This window comes from Equus caballus, chromosome 8, assembly GCF_041296265.1.
Source record: "Equus caballus isolate H_3958 breed thoroughbred chromosome 8, TB-T2T, whole genome shotgun sequence".
NCBI lineage: Eukaryota > Metazoa > Chordata > Mammalia > Perissodactyla > Equidae > Equus > Equus caballus.
Genome location: NC_091691.1, coordinates 84,036,088 through 84,052,359, shown reverse-complemented (window position 1 = coordinate 84,052,359; position 16,272 = coordinate 84,036,088). Strand labels below are relative to the sequence as shown.

Sequence of the window (16,272 nt, the reverse complement as noted above, 5' to 3'; positions counted from 1 at the left end):
GTAAAAGTCTGAACCACCTATTTGGATTATCATACAAGAAATTCCCGCCATGAGCCTGTCTACACCAAACAGGCCATATAACCTACAGAGGAGAGGAAAGAATTTCTAACAGTCCATAAAACCTATTACAGCCAGAGGTGGATCCTGGAAAAATGCTGCTGGGGAAGGAGACACGAAAGGCAAGTAACTGACACACATTCCAAGATTTCAAAACCCTGGAAACACACAGACCTCAGGCACGAGGAGCTATGGAGGAGGCGAGGCTGTGCTGCTCCTAAGGCCCTCACTTATTCTACGGCAGGCTCTGAGCCAGAGCTTTCCCAGGTAATAACTCACCTTGTTTTCACCACAGGCCTGTGAGCCAGGGGATGTCTTCTCCGTCCTGGAGATGCGAGTGGAGCACTGAGAGGGACCATGTGCCCGAGCTCACCCTGGGAGCACGGCACACTCATGACCGCACCCCGGGCTGCCTGTGGCTCCAGAACCCCAATGCTAAGCTCCCTCCCCTAACCAAAGTCAGGCAAGTAATCGACATTTGGAGGGAAAAGCTGCATTTATGAAAAGGCACTAAAAACCTGGAGGCTTTGGCTGGAGTGTTATCACCCTGGTCACAGAGAGGCCCTCAGACAAATGACGGCCTTCGTGAGCAACGGAGCCTACTTGTCTATGAGACCAAGTTCAAATTCTGGCTCTGCCACTTGCCAGCTGTGTGACCTTCACTCTCTGAATCTGTCTGCTCTTCTGTGAAATGGGGACACTGCTTCCAGGGTGCTGGGAAGATCTAATGAGAACAGATGTAGTGTGTGCCTAGAACTCAGCACGCGCCCAAAGATGGTGACAATGGTTATCATTCACTCGCCGTTCACTGAGCGCCCTCAGTGGGTGCGAGGAGTTCGAGCCCCTGTCACAGAATGAATGCATGTGGGGTGGAGTGCTGCGTGTACCTGTCATGAACATGGCTATCCACCCTTGCCACAGCTAAGGACGATTTAAAGAGCTGACGTCCATGGAGCCAGTCAGCATTGTGAAGTACTTTTCAGCCATTACCTCCGTCAATCCCAGCAATCACCCTGTATGGTAGGTAACGCTTCATCTCTACTTTAGAGGAGGAATTCGAGGCACAGAGAGGTTAGGTAACTTGCCCAAGGTCGCGGAGTAAGCAGCAGAGCCAGGATTCAGACCTAGGCTGGCTCCAAAGCCCGGCTCTAACCATTGCTTGTGCTATGTCGGCATTTAAAACCTCCCCCTCAGGGCCTTGCCCTATGGTTCCAAGTAGGAGCAGAACAACTTCCTGTGTTCTAAAAGCTAACGATTATCAGCAGCAGGACGACACAGACACATGTCCGTGGCGGGCCCTTTAACAAGTCTACCCTGTTTAATAAGACACACTGAGCTCTCAGATTTTTTAAGTCACTAAACATAAAACACATAACAGAGAGTACCACTGTGCTTCTCAAACTGGAGTTCTCAGAAACCCAGGAAGCCTAAAAGAAGTCTAAAAGTCATCTTCAACTTTTTGTTCTCCCTTTGATGTCGATTATTAATGATAATGACCTCAATTCTTATTTTCCCAGTGATAAGGACGGAACTCCACTTTTTCAGCCTGCACTTAGAAGAGCCTTTCACAGCAGGAGGCTTTATCCCACAGTCCAGGGCCTGCGGTCCCGTGGGGTCTGGAGACGTGTGCCCAAGGATCTGAGAGCATCTTTCCTTTGATGTGACCCACTTCTTACAACTGTTGTGCCAATTATATGAGTAAATGCACACCGAGTGCTTCGGATGGTGCCTGACCACGCTAAGTGCTTAATCACGTTGGTTACCTTTACTTCTGAGGGTGGGGGACAGGGTTTGGGGGTCAGGGGTCAGGCTCTGGCCGCCACTAACTGGCTGTGTGACCTCATTATCCTCAGGGGGCTTCAGCTTCCTCACGTGAAAGATGCGTGGGCCGACTGAGATTATTTTCAGAGTGTACCTGAAACAGCAGGCAGGTCTGAGACTCTTAGCAAAGTATAATTTTAAATATCTAGGCAGTGGCCTTTGAGACAACAATGAAATGAAGCCCTTTAAATATCAGACACTCAAATAATTACACCTGAGAGGTTTATGAAAAATATCCTTCAGAAAGAACCAGATTTACCAAGTCTTGCTTCCCTGGTAAATCAGGTTTTTATTACAAAGCTTAATTGTGTATTTTACATTTTTATAAAACATAGAAGAAATTAGACATATATATAGCTAAATGTGATTGCAGAGCAGTTGCTGTGAGGCAGCCAGCAAGGTTCCCATTTCCTACATTGCAGTGCAATCGGGGCCGGGAGGGAGGAAAGACGGGCAGCAGAGACAACAGAGGGAGCCCCAGCCCTCCGGGCCAGTGCTGCTGGCAGCCAGCACTCCTCCTCGGCAGGCGCAGCTAGTCTGGAAGAGCATCCTTAGGAAACCCTTTGGTTGCTTTATTTCTATGACACACAGAGAAGGAAAGAGGCTTAGGTAAGAGCCAGCTGGGTTGCTTTCCTCCGGTAGGCGACCACTGTCCTTCTTGGGGAAAAGTAGTTATAACCTGAGCTGTCTGCCAGAACCTCCTGGGGAGCTCCGAAAATCCCACCGCCCATGCCACACACCAGACCAACCAGGTCCAAATCTCTAGGGGTAAGACTTTGGCATCAGTAGTTTTTTTTTTTTTTTTAAACTCTCTAGGTGGTTCCGATGGGCAGCCAGGGTTGAGAACCACTGAATTTGGAGGCCTTATCTGGGCAGCTTCCTATTTTAGTTGTGGCTGAAGCATGTGAACTCCGAAACAGAAGAAAAGTTCAACAGTAAGTATCTGTCCACAGGGTCACAGAGGGACATGGCTGAACACCCCATTACCTGCTTCTCTTTGAAGAGTCTAAAAAGAAAGTGGCCTGGATCATCAGAGGTGGTAGATCCAGTGTAGAGGTTAGGGGGCAGATTCCAATCCTGGCAGACCTGAGTTCAAATCCTGATTTGGGAATCTGGCCTGGGTGATCACGGGCAAGCTTCCTAAGAGCCCGTGGGAAGGACGAGGTCACCGTAAGGGCTGACCCACATGAGACGGTTGTGCCCGATAACTTAGCTCTAACTCCTATTTGTCATCATTAGCCTATGAATCAGCAGCCCTGGGGCCCAGCTCCACGCTGGCTATCACAACCCAGGAAACCACAGCTGACTGAGCCTGTTGGAATAAAAGCTCCGAATTACCAAAAACATTCTCTCCTCGAATAAAGGCGGAGAATCACAGACAGTGACTGCTCTGGAGAGTCGCCAATTTTAGCTGGAGTCAGCTTGCTTCCAGGGCTCCGACAGGCAAGGACCATATTCATTCCCTTCAGAGTTATATGAATGGTAAAATGGGAAAAGACTTTCTTTCCAGCGAGGTGAGGGAATCAAACAGAAGCAAAAAACCCTCTCACAGCCATTTCTCACAAATCTGCTCCACGAGAATTCTCTCCCAGCTGGGGCTCTGCGGTCAGCGAGGCATTTCCTGCAAGGACTGCTCAGTTGCACTGGGCAGAGCAGGGTGGCCAAAGTGGGTTTTAGTGGCCCTTGCTGCTCGTGAGGACGGAGGGCTGTGCGGCTCACTATTCCTAAGAGCAAGAAATAAAACCCTGCGGGGGAAACCAACTCAAGGGCTGTGGGAGCTTGGATGAGCAAGAGCTCCAGGAGCTGCTAAGAAACTCTTCAGAGAAGCCGAGCCCCCTCCTTGTCGCTCTGCCACACCCACCCTTGTCTCCGCAGGCCAGGCAGTGGTCCTTCAACCGTCCTCTTACACTCCTCCAGCCACAATCACATTGTTACTAAATTCCAGAGACTTATGGGTTACTGACAGCCACAGAAGGCCTTTTAAAAACAATGTTTCTACAGGGAATTTTATCCCAAGTTCTAAATAACTAATTTAAGGTTGGAGTAAAAACCCAATCTGTTTAGAGTTTGGAAGTTGTCATATCCACACATGGTGAATAAATAGTGAAAGCTCTGCTTCCTAGAATATTAGGGAAGGATGGGGTTTGCAGGAGGAATTCCCGAGAGCATGGAGGGTTTAACCCTTTAGTGCCCAGCATACTGGGTCCATTCAAATCTTGGTTAAGGCTTCATCAGCATTCCTGTACAATTTATACGTCTTCTCCGGCATCACTGACATCTGTACTCTAGCCTACCTATGGGCAGCAACGTAGGACTGATTCCACAGCCTCTAGCCCAGCACCATAGACAGCTAAGCATTTAAAACACTGTTTGCTGACAACAGTGTGTGTTTGTCACTTACCACGTGTGAGCTCTGGGCAGTTTCTCAGGACTCCCCCATTGCTCTATTGTAAACAGCTGAGGACCATTGGAACCTGGACAAAAAAGAAAAATTAACGCTCCGAGTTCTCAGGGCGGGAGACCAAAGCTAAGGTGTGACTTAAGAAAAGGGAAGGAGGTGGGCAGGGCACACCTCGAGCTGAGCCCTGAGACACCCTCTTCAAGTGCTACGTGACCATTTAAGTCAGCTGAACCCTGGAAGTTGAAATTTAAAACTACTTTTGGGCAAAAAAAAAGAAACGTGACCCTTCATATACAGAGCAGAAAGAGTGATGTCTTTAATCTACAGCAAGCACTGCGTAATTGTGCCTCCTGCAGATGAATATTTAAATGTTCAGTTTATAACCATACAGGTGATTCTGCAAAATCTAGTTTTTAGACACATACCAAAAAAACAAAACAAAACAGAGAAAAAAGAGAAGACCAACCTTATGGCTCTCTGTACAAAAACATCCCCCCATGTCCCTCGTAAAGGTGAGTCCACGCACAGCCTGGGTAGCCGCACATCCCCTTTCTCTACACGAGGGACGCCCACGGGGCTCTGTACAGTGCCCTCGTGCAGAGGCCTGGTAGGCAGCCTTCTCGGGACACAGCTGACGCCTGGCTAGAAGCTCCCAGGAGAACTGAATCTAAGGGTGTCCTGCTCACCATAAAGTTCGGCAAATCCATTCATCGGTACTCGCGACGTCCCAGTGACAAACTGCAGTAACCGGATGCGCTTCTCAGCGTCCATCAGCAGCACAGCCTACGAACAGAGGCAGAAGGTCATCATGCCCCCCACGTGACAGGCAGCACATGCTGCTGTAACGCAGACGGGAAAAACTTAATCTTATTTATATTGCAATGTAAGACCTAGACAGTTGACTCTGAAAGCTTGAGTCGTCTTCTTTTTTTTTTTTTACGGCCACCCCAATATTGGCCTCTCTCATCTTAGAGAGCAAGAGATGTCAATGTCTCTTTCTTCTTCTGCCAATAGATCAAAATAAATGATATAAAAAGCAAAACGTTCACTGGCACAAAGCTCGTGTTTCTGTGTGCGAGGCTGCCGGCCCCAAGCCCGTTATAAACATACAGTGCTGGAGAAATGTCAAGACCAGGGGCCCGGGGAAATGAGGTGGGATTTCCAATTGCAGACAAGTTCTCTAAAGACAACATTTCATGAATAGAAAGAAAAACTAGAACTAAGGATAGGCCTCTAAAATAATCTGTGTATCTTACATATCTGAATTCTTACAAATACTGAGTTGGCTTTACTGGGAGTGTTACTTGACCTATTGTATAAAAAAAAAAAAAAGAAAAAAAAAGAAAAAAAAAGAAAAAAAAGAAATCCAAAATCAAAGCTGGGCGAGACTTGGACCAGGATTCGATGATTCTGTTTTTTTCTTTCTCTCTCTCTATACTTCTGCTGACACTTGGAATATTATTAATAATGGACATTTAGAAATTTAAAAAATGTATATGATTTCTTATTTCTGTAAGTAAACAATCAGCTTTTTTTCCTGTAATTGTTCTTTCATAGTCAGTTTGCCACTGCTCCCTTGGACCCACTCAATCATATTTCACTTTTCTCTCCTAAGCTAAACAGAAAATACTGAATCAAATGTTATTTGCATCTATCTTTGACTGAAAGATATAGAGATGAAAATGTTTATTGGAATTAACAAAACAAAAATTGGGAAAATGATTTTTTAACCAAAAATGGCAGCTTGGAAAAGTCAGCCCCAAAGCATGATTTCGCCCTGAAAAGCCTGCCGCTCTTACTAACACTTTGGAGGACTAGTTCCAACTCTTGATTCCAACTGCCTCCTTTTCAGAATCATCCTACGGAAGGGGTTCCTCGAACAAAAGCCACTGTCATCAGGTGGTCAAGGAAGGGCAGCGTGCTGGGGAAAGGGGGAGCCTTAGTCAAGGGCAGTTGCCCAGTTGAGTTACAGAAAACAGCAGGAAGGGCTGCTTCTAGCTCAGTTTGCCTCTTCTCTCCCCCAGCAGCCCAAGTACGAACAGAGCCCCAACCTGCCGCAGCCAGCCTAAAGCAGGACACAGGACGGGCAGGACAGAGCCCTCGGGCCTGGCCCGGGTGGAGGAAACAGGGACTGAGCCCCGGGAGCCCTGGCCTTACCTTCCAGAACCATTGAATCACAGGGTGGTTTGGGCAGTAGCCGTTCTTGTAAATAGAATGCTGTCTCCAGTCATTGACGTCCACATCACCAAGGCCGCACATCAGCAACTAGGAAGGAGATGAACCAGATGTAAACAGGGCACGATGGCCTTCTCTCAATGCCAGCACCTTGTCACGAGCAAACACATGAAGGGGAGTGTGTGTTCCACATTTCACCTGCCACCGCACACCAATCACAGAGACAGTGCAGATCACAAGGGGAACCTGATTCTGACACCTGTACAGGCCACAACACTTCACACTGGAAATTACAACTCCACAGCAATCATCCTCTCGAGCTCTCTAACCCGAGCACAGTGCTCACAGAGCTTCTACACTCCACTTACATCTGCTCGTTGCCCTGGCCGATTCCCCTTCTGGGAGGTCATTTGTCTCAATATTTGAAAATACCTTCCCACCCACAAGAGAATTCGTGCGTTATGACAGCAAGAACTCATCTCCCCCAGATCCATCAACCCAGGCAAGGGCAAATCACCCCATCCGTCCACAGGCCCGTGGATGCAGACCTGCACTGACGAAATAACTGGCTCTCTGACTTACCAGTTAGTCTTAGGTCTACTTTTCTTATTACCTAATCCTCCAACAGGGAAGGTTTCCTATGGACAAAGGAATGATATTCTGGCAGAGGTAGCAGAGTAAAATGGAGGGAAAACTAAACCAGAGCCTGAAAACTGGACTCCCAGGCCTAACCGTGCCAAAGCCTCGTGGGATAAACCTGTGAGGTCACTAACTTCTCCCTTCCTCAGTTGCCCACCTGTCAAAGGCAAGGCTTCCACTATATGTTTTCTATGCCATCATCTACCTTGAATTTTCCATTTTAAGATAAAAGAAGAGAAAGCCAGTCTATGGGAAATGCTTCACTGGATGTGACTTGGACAAACGGATAACTGAGTCCCAGCAACAGCTTCTCAAAAGACGCAGCGTTCCTCCTGCTGCTTCTCTCAACACAAGAAAGAGGGAGAGATTCCTCTGCTTTTTAAACTGCTAGTTTTCCCCTATGTCAACACAAAGCTGAAATAATCTAATCTTAAACTAGCTCCTGCTTGGCCACATCCAGTTCACTGGGACAACTGTTCCACCGTCCCCTGGAGACCCTTAACTCATCCCCTGGCCAAGTCCTCGTCCGCTGTCACGGGGGGCGTGGAGAGCAGGTGCAGGACACTCAGCCAGCCCCACCCTGTGATCAGGGTGCTGTCACCCCACTGGCCACCACAGTCCTGGCTCTACTGGGAGCAGGAGTTTTCCTCCCCTGGTGTGCAGACCGTGAACCCCCCTCAGCCCAGGGGACCCCTACTCGTCTGCGGGGTCCCAGCACCGCCCCTCCTGGACGAGGAATTGAAGGTGACCACTTTGCTATTCCCCATTCCCAGACTGACATATGAGCCCCTTCAGAGATAGGTAGTAGAATTCAGTTAAGCTTACTCCCTTGGACATTAAGGATCAGAAAATACTAAAATATCATTTGTGAAGTAATGAGACTCTTTGAAAAAATCTATTTTACACAAGATGTTTGCAATACTAACCTCTAGCTCATTTTCATCAAAAATTTTAATCAAATCAATAGGAAGCAGTTCTGTGAATCCCTGAAAGAAAGAAAAAAAAAACCCTAAACACCTTTTTCCTTGTAAGAGGCACATTTTACAGGAGAAACAAATTTTTTTTCGTTATCCAGGAAAAATAAGTTCTTTACTGATGATTTATATATCAGTGACAGTATCCGGTAATTGTAGTTCCAATAAAAACAGCATAGTCATAATATAAAGATTCTGAAAACCAGTAGAATCTAGAAGGTGCAGGTACCTGAGTAATTTTTGAAACCCTAAGAAAACACGGGTTACTGTGGGCAGGCAGATTCCAAAAGCCATTTATGACACACTACTGTGAGTCAGTGTGTCCTAAAACGTACAGGCCACAGACGTGCGAGAGGATGCATTTAAAAAGAAGGCACATAGATGAAACACAAAGGAGGCAGTGTGATCCAGCAGAGGAGAGACTGGGAGGTACCCTGCTCTAGTTCCCAGGTTACCATCACCTAGTGGAGTCATCTAGGACGAGACTCTGCCGCTGGGCCTGGCATGTGGCTGGGTCTCTGAAAGTGTGCTCGTCTGGGGCGGGGCCCAGATCTGCTTCCTGGGTTTCTTAAGTAAATAAAGTACGAAGCTTGCTGTTCTCAAGTGTGTCCTAACTTACTTTCTGCCCCGAGTCCCTGAATTGTTTTGAGTGTTCTGTTTGGGCGAGGGCTTACACACCACGTGGAAGTGACAAGGTGGGGTAAGCTACGAGAGCATTGCCCAATAGGAACTCTGCATCAGTTCAGTGGAAATTTATAATGTGCACTTGGGGCTGGGGTTCCTGTGTTCTCTTTCAAGTAACTAATAGACATTATCAAGATTTAAAAAGGAATTTCAGTTTTGGTCAAAGTGAACCATTTATTAAAATGATGAATCCCCTCACCTTCTGTTAGGGGACTCTCATGGGGAACCTGGGAGCACCACTGACATTAAATACTTGGATCTGAGAAGCACCTGCTCCACCCTTTAAGAGGGTGAAAGTTGGCACAAGGTGGCTTGGTATAGCATAAAAACCCAGCTTAAGCAGGTGTGTTTTACCTGCACGTGCACAGGAGAGAAGTCTGTGAGGAACTACTCAGAGCCAGAGGGAAGGGCAGGACAGAAGGGGAAGGCGTCGTTACTAGGGAGGGACGGCATGACTGGAACGGCCTTTTATACTGTTCACCCCCAGTCTTCACATTTCCTAGAACCTGTCACTGCAGCAAAAGGCAGAGATGCGCCTCCCAGCCTCCCCTTGGGTACCGCCGGGCAGTGCAAGACAGCGGGTCCAGCCTCTGCGGGGGAACCTGCCCCTCCGGATCAAGTCTGTCCCAAGTTCTCTTACAGTCATGGCAAATCAAAACGTAAGAAGCAAAGTAAGAGAACACTGGACAAAATAAAACAAAGAACAGGAGGGTGGCAATGCAGCGGCAGACACTCCTGTCTTGGACACTGGTCAGCGGTGTGAGCTGTGCCGCCCTGTCCCCCATGCCCATGCCATCTCTCGGTGTGTGATCACTTGCCCTCCTCCGAGGACGAAGGCCACCCTCTCAGCCTGTCACTAAGGGCGCAGGCAGAGCATCTCAGTGAGCACAGCTTACCTCCAAGAAGGCGTTCATTTGCTTCTGGACCCTGTTCACAAACCTCCACTGGATGACTAAGCTGCGGGAGAAGATGCAACAGCATTTAGCCACTTTCATCACTAGCCCTCGTTCCTTCACAGCCGCGAGGACTTCCCACTCAGCAGGGGAAAGAAGAGAAACCTCGCACTGGCAAAGGAAGAGGAGAGGCTGGGGCCGCGGGGCACACGGTATCCATTCGTTCTTTCAAGAGTAGCCAGAATCTATGTGAAAATCCTAAAACCTCACTGAGGATTTCAGTTGATTTCTTCTTTTCCCCCAGATCAAGCCTTAGTTTATTAAAGTTGCTTTATAAATATGACTACATAGAAAAAACGGAAAAGGTCATACAATATGAACACATATGTCTATGTGCATAACATGTGCACACACATGAACTTATATACATGTATACATATGTAGACATATTTTTGAAGGGAGTACCCAGAAGAATATATTTTGTCAAATTTCCTTCTAGCATCCAACATATCGATTTTCAACAATGACATATAATTTATCAGCAAAATGATTTACTTTAATACCCAACTTTGGAGGATTAATGGTAAGACTTCTTTAAGTAAAAGAAATCCACAGGAACTATTTTCCCTGTGACAATGTTTAGTGTATAGCAGAATTTATTGCTGGGCAAATCCACTTTGGATTCCGTCTGAGGCGTTGTGCCGTGAAACAGCACAAGGATCTTGTCATAAAGGGCTCTCACCCACGAGGTGGCAACCATGGCAACGGCCCTTGGGGACGAGCCGCCCCACACAGCCGCTGCCCGGCCGTGTCAGGCTTTATTGTGCTGTACTGTAGTCAGTAGCCTCCTTCTTGTACCCGGGGAACACGTGTGCCAGGGAGCAGCTGGGATGTCAATCACCCTTTTCTCAGCGAAGCTAGCTGAAACTGTGCCTGACCCCACTTCCCACCAAATATGAAACCTAAAAGAATTAACTGCTAAGAATGATGTGCAACATGTATCACGATGTCCAAACCCTCAGACTTCTGACCCTAGTCACCCTGGGGTGCACTGTTTGTAAAATCTATTCAAAGTCTGCACTTTCCGAATGAAGACGATGGTGTGTGCCAGGGTGTTGTCTTGCTTGTTGAGACTGTCAGAGTTCAGAACGAGTGTGCCGATTAACGTGGACAGGTAAGAACTATGGCATCTTACTTTTGTTTTCTATTAAGTGTAGCAGCTTTTAGAGGAGAAGTCTGCTATGCAATAGTCCATGCTTTGTCAGGGGCTTTAAGTAGAGGCTCCAACATTCTCCATTTCTTCCTAATTAAAAAGGACAGTAGGTTTTCTTTGCAGATCACACTAAAAGATGTCAAGACCCTTGGCCAAGTCTCCAAAGAGAGGAGGGAACTCAGCTCGTTGAAATGGGGCGTTAAATGTAAACATGGAGCTCAGGCCACTGCTGTCATCCGCAAGATGAGCAGAAAACCAGGACCCAGGAACCAAACACTGCTGCACTGACCTCATTCCTGGGCCAGGGCTGGCGAGGGCAACCTGGCAGTCCTTGGAAGAGCCCAGAACTGTGTCTTTGAAGCATATATATATACATATATATATATATATATACACACACACACACACATATATATATATATATATATACATACACACACACACACTCTAAAGAGAAAAATGTAATGTGATCAAGAGAGAAAGACCTTCTGCCTAGTATAAATGCCCTAGGATTACTTAACAGATGGACTTCCAAAGGACTAAATATTTTGTTCCACCAACTGAGGCTGAGATTAGGTTAAGAAAATTACAAATATCAGAAATAATTTATTATGTTTGCATGTGCTGAATCTTCCTATCCATTTAAACTGTTTCTTACATTTTCACTATGGAAACGAACTCAAGAGAGAGATACACTGTGTTCCATTGCTGCAATTCTCAATTTTAGACCAGATACCCACATACTCTAAGAGTATTTGCAGATTACTCAGTAATGCACACTTTTTTCTCCTTTCGCTGTTCCTTTATATAGAACCTCACTGATGTCATGATACAAGTCAAACTTTCCATCCCATATTTCAACTTTCTATTAGCCAGAAAGGAACTCACATGGTTGAAAGTACATCCATCATATACAAGAGCTGTTTTGATAAGGAACTTCAACCAAATATGCTGTTCGATTTAATAAAAGAAACAGTTGTAAACATGTGTATACGTACTCGATATACTCCCTTTTGTTTTCATTTGTTACCATTATTTCTGACCCATTGGGCTTCAGGTCCACTTGATATGTCTGTAATTACAAAGATAAAACAACAATCACCATTGTGAAGTTATTTTGCATATGATTACTGAGTAATAATGTCTTACCATAAAAGGAAGATAAGCAAAATTTATTCAGAATTATTTCCCAGCAATAGGGCTCAGAGTACAAGAGAAGGTCTAAGGAGGCCTTTAAATTATTAAGATCCTACACATTTAAAGATGTTATCATTAAAGGCAAATTATTCTATGGTTATTTAGGAGTTTTAACTATTCTTCATACATTAGGAACAATAGAGAAGAACAACATTTTTTCATCTGCCAACTAATTCATTTACCAAGAAATTAATTATATTTAACAGAAAAGGCAGGGTACCTCCATCAAGACTACAGAGATCCAAATTCTAATATTTTGTTCTTGAAAATTAGATTTTATAGGCATTAAAAAAAAAGATGTGTGGAATTTCTTCCAGAGACAAAACACAGGGACTTAAAAAACAGAAAGCAGCATAAGAAGTGAGGCTGCAGGGAGGGTTCACCTGCCGTCCTGAGAAGCCCAGCCTTTCCTGTGCATCCACCACCGGCTCGTCGCCCACAGCCCCCTCCCACCCAGAACCGTAAAGAGCAAAGCGCCCGAGATCAAGGCCTGGCCTCCTCCAAAGCTCTGCGCCAGCCCTGGCTTAACATCAGAGCGTACAAAGCAATGACTAGCAGAAGGAAAGGGAGGGAGACGCCGATGGTCTTAGAAATAAAACGCTTATTCTCATAGAGATTTTGGAAAAAAAAAAAAAAAAAAGGAAAAAAATACCACTCACAACTCCCCTATTTGAAGATAGCCACTCAATATTTTGGTAGGATTCCTTTCAATCTTTTTTTCTGCACACACTTGGCTATATTTGAGAGTAAGCCAAGCCTGAGGGAGAGGGTTTTCCAGACTAAGTTTCCAGGTTACATCCATCAAGAGGGTTACAGACTCAAATCTGTAATGAAATCTCTTGGCTTGGCAGAGGTCCACGTCAGTGATCCTCCACCAGCCCTGCCACACACCCAGAACAGCCTGAGCCCCTCTGACCTGAACACCTACATCTGGGTGATCTGTAAATGTTCTCTCTGATCATGCCCTTGATTACTGTTCCCATTCACGTGGAGGCGACGTTCTCAATCAAAACACACTGATCAGGGGCTGGCCCCGTGGCCGAGTGGTTAAGTTTGCACGCTCCGCTGCAGGCGGCCCAGTGTTTCGTTGGTTCGAATCCTGGCGCGGACATGGCACTGCTCATCAGACCATGCTGAGGCAGCGTCCCACATGCCACAACTAGAAGAACCCACAACGAAGAATACACAACTATGTACCGGGGGGCGTTGGGGAGAAAAAGGAAAAAAATAAAAAAATCTTAAAAAAAAAAAATACAAGCAAACGAGCAAACAAGAAATCTCTTTATTAAAAAAAAAAAAAACAAAAAAAAACCACACTGATCATCTCTCTGGTCCCTAGACATTTTCTTCTTTATTCGGGAAGGGATCCAGTTTTTCCACCACGTAATCGAACTCCATTTCCTACAGTGTCAATTCAACTCTTTACTGTCCCCAATAGGGGTTTTCATTGTTACCGTATCTTCAGTTTTCTTCACATCTTTCCTTATGTCTGCGTTCCCCTTTTCCACTGCTGTCTTTCCAGCTCTTCCAGTTTTGCCCTGTGGTCATCTGCTCCTATCCTGTACAGGCCATGGCCATTCTTGAGGATGTTAAATAGTTTCGCTTAGGGAGTGGGATGGATGGGGAGGTTTCTTATAGTAAAACATTTTCAGTTCATGGAGAGTTATTTGGAGCACTGTGGACCGTATTGATTTATACTTTCGTAGTATTTAATGAACCCATGATGGTTTTTCTTTTTTTCCCCATATATTCTTCCTCAAAGATTGTCTCGCTGTTCCCTTCGGTAATGGAGTTTTCCTATCAGATCCACACCAAACGAAAGGTTAATAAACCCAAGCCCAGTTCTTGGTACTGAGATGCCCTCAGTAAAGGTACAGCTATATTAAGAGTATTTTCTGGGAGTTGCAACTTCCAGAGAGCTACCGAATGAGAGGGCCAACCACAGATGAGACAGGGTGGGGAGGGGAGGGAGAAAAACACCTCTCATGCCTCCAGAAGCAGCACCTGGTGACGAAAATGAGTAAACTCAGCCAGCATGACTCAGGGCAGAGGAACCATTCTCACCCACCCTGCTGGGGGGAGTCAAGTGGGTTCAACCTTTCTGGATGCTAACTTGGCAACAGGAATCAAAATCTTAATACTCATTTTCCTTTCCATAAGATTTTTTTTAAGAATTTATACCAAGGGGAAAAAAACTGGTGAAGTGTACAAAATGTCTATTCTAGGATAACAATCATTGTACTGTTTAGACAGTGAACTCCTGAAATAGCCTAGATGCCAAGCAACAGAGCACAGTTAAAAAACGTACGGTCTATGAAATGGAATTCAGTGTAGCCGTTACAATGGCAGACATCGATATTCCCTGACACGGGAAGGTATCTAGGATATATTACATTGTACATTTCCATTGTACGCATTGTACAACTCCATTTCTGTAAAAAAAAAAAATCCTGTATGCTTCTGTTTACAGAAAATAATTCTGGAAGACATAAATCAAAATTTTAATGGTGATTTTTCTTCTCTAGGTGGTAGGAACTATGGGGGATTTTTATATATTTTTATTGTACTGGTTTTATTTTTATTACAAAGATTAGTATTTTGTAATCAGGCAAATTAATAAAATTGTTTTTTCTTTTTTGACGAAGATTAGCCCTGAGCTAACATCTGCTGCCAATCCTCCTCTTTTTACTGAGGAAGGCTGGCCCTGAGCTAACATCCGTGCCCATCTTCCCTTACTTTCTATGTGGGACGCCTACCACAGCATGGCTTGTCAAGCGGTGCCATGTCCTCACTTGGGATCCGAACCGGCAAACCCTGGGCCGCTGAAGTGGAATGTGTGAATTTAACCGCTGTGCCACCGGGCCAGCCCTAAAATTGTTTTTGACAGAAAAAAAAGGGACCATACTAGTCACGCTAAGTAAGGAGGTCAAGCAGGCAGTCAGTCTGTGGGCATCTGTCCTATCAGTTCTATCATTGATTGTGACTGAGGGTTTCTCTGGGAGGCAGTGACAGACGGCTCAATGGGCGCAAGGACAGGCAGAGAAGAGTGGTTTTCAGGTCCACTCCCCAATCCCCTGGGGACTAGGGGCCTCTCAGTCCACGCTTTCGGTGGTGGTGAACCTCCATCCTGCGTGGGCCCTCAGACACCACTTCAGTGGGCAGTGACGGCTGATGTTCCAATCCCGCTTGTTAAACTGGCTGCCAGGGGCTGGACTGCAGACTGCGTCCTGTGGTCCAGGCGCCGTGTTAGGCTCGGCACAGGGAAATCACTCAACTGTCCCTGCTGAGGATCTGTCTTCTCCCCGAGAGGGAGGTTCAGCAGGACGGAGAGAGCCGAGGTCACTCTTACAATGGATTAACTTGACTCCTTGCACACAAATTTCTCCGGCGACCCTCCATCTCTGCCCATACACGTCTATCTACAGCCTTGCTGTGTTTGTGTTTTTCCCCACACTTCACACTTTCTAATTTCAGACCTCACTGCCCCAGGAGGGGAAGGATCAAATGTGCTTACACTGCGCTACAGGCGCCACTGAGGCATAGGAGGTTGGCAGCCCGGCCAGGGTAGTCCACTCGGGAGTGCAAGTCAAAGAGAGTCCTAACCCTCCACTCCCACTCGTGATGTAATGAGATGGGATGGGGCTATGCTCCGGCATCAGCAGCACCACAGAGGAAGAGGCCGAGGGCCGGGGGGGGTGGCCCGCTCTGACAGAGGATACCCAGGAACCCAGAAGTGGAGCCAGGGCTAGACCCCATGTGCTGCTCCCTGGGGCGAATCCTTCCTCACCTCCTCTCTGGGTGGCTTCCTGCCCCTCCCATCCATTTTCCCACAACACGATATACATTCCCATCCTAACACCGGTTTCCCGGGCCAGCATCATCGCTGTCTCGCGTCTGAACTCCTTAAGGACCCAACACGAACACTAACACAGTGCGTGGCACACAGGCGGGGCTCAATAAGTGCCCGTGGAAAAAACTTTCCATTTCTTTAAGTCTACTGGCCTGAGTATGAACGTCCTTCTCTTCTTCATAAAGACCATAAAGAGCAGAGGAGCCTCTGGGAGATGCGTGCTCTCAGCAGTAGAACCTCTTCCCTGGCAAGTGACAACTCTGGATTCGCACACACCCCTCGCTCCTCCAAAGACGCCTACGGCAAATGTCTGAGAAGTTTGCTGAGAAACGTCTGGATCATATCGAGTATTCCTGACTCAGCAGAGT

At 46.4% G+C, this 16,272-nt stretch overlaps 1 protein-coding gene across 47 annotated transcripts in view; it reads right to left on the bottom strand.

Moving 5' to 3' along the window:
* The window catches only part of NEDD4L (NEDD4 like E3 ubiquitin protein ligase), a 342,466-nt gene that overhangs the window by 5,129 nt on the left and 321,065 nt on the right, over positions 1 to 16,272 (bottom strand). For all 47 annotated transcript variants that reach the window (XM_070275775.1, XM_023647877.2, XM_070275748.1 and 44 more), the window contains 6 exons: positions 11,856 to 11,929; positions 9,648 to 9,708; positions 8,020 to 8,079; positions 6,437 to 6,544; positions 4,966 to 5,062; positions 4,280 to 4,352 (listed from right to left, as the gene is read on the bottom strand). In XM_070275775.1, the coding sequence (XP_070131876.1) occupies positions 4,280 to 4,352; positions 4,966 to 5,062; positions 6,437 to 6,544; positions 8,020 to 8,079; positions 9,648 to 9,708; positions 11,856 to 11,929 (473 nt within the window). The remainder of the gene's footprint in view (positions 1 to 4,279; positions 4,353 to 4,965; positions 5,063 to 6,436; positions 6,545 to 8,019; positions 8,080 to 9,647; positions 9,709 to 11,855; positions 11,930 to 16,272) is intronic.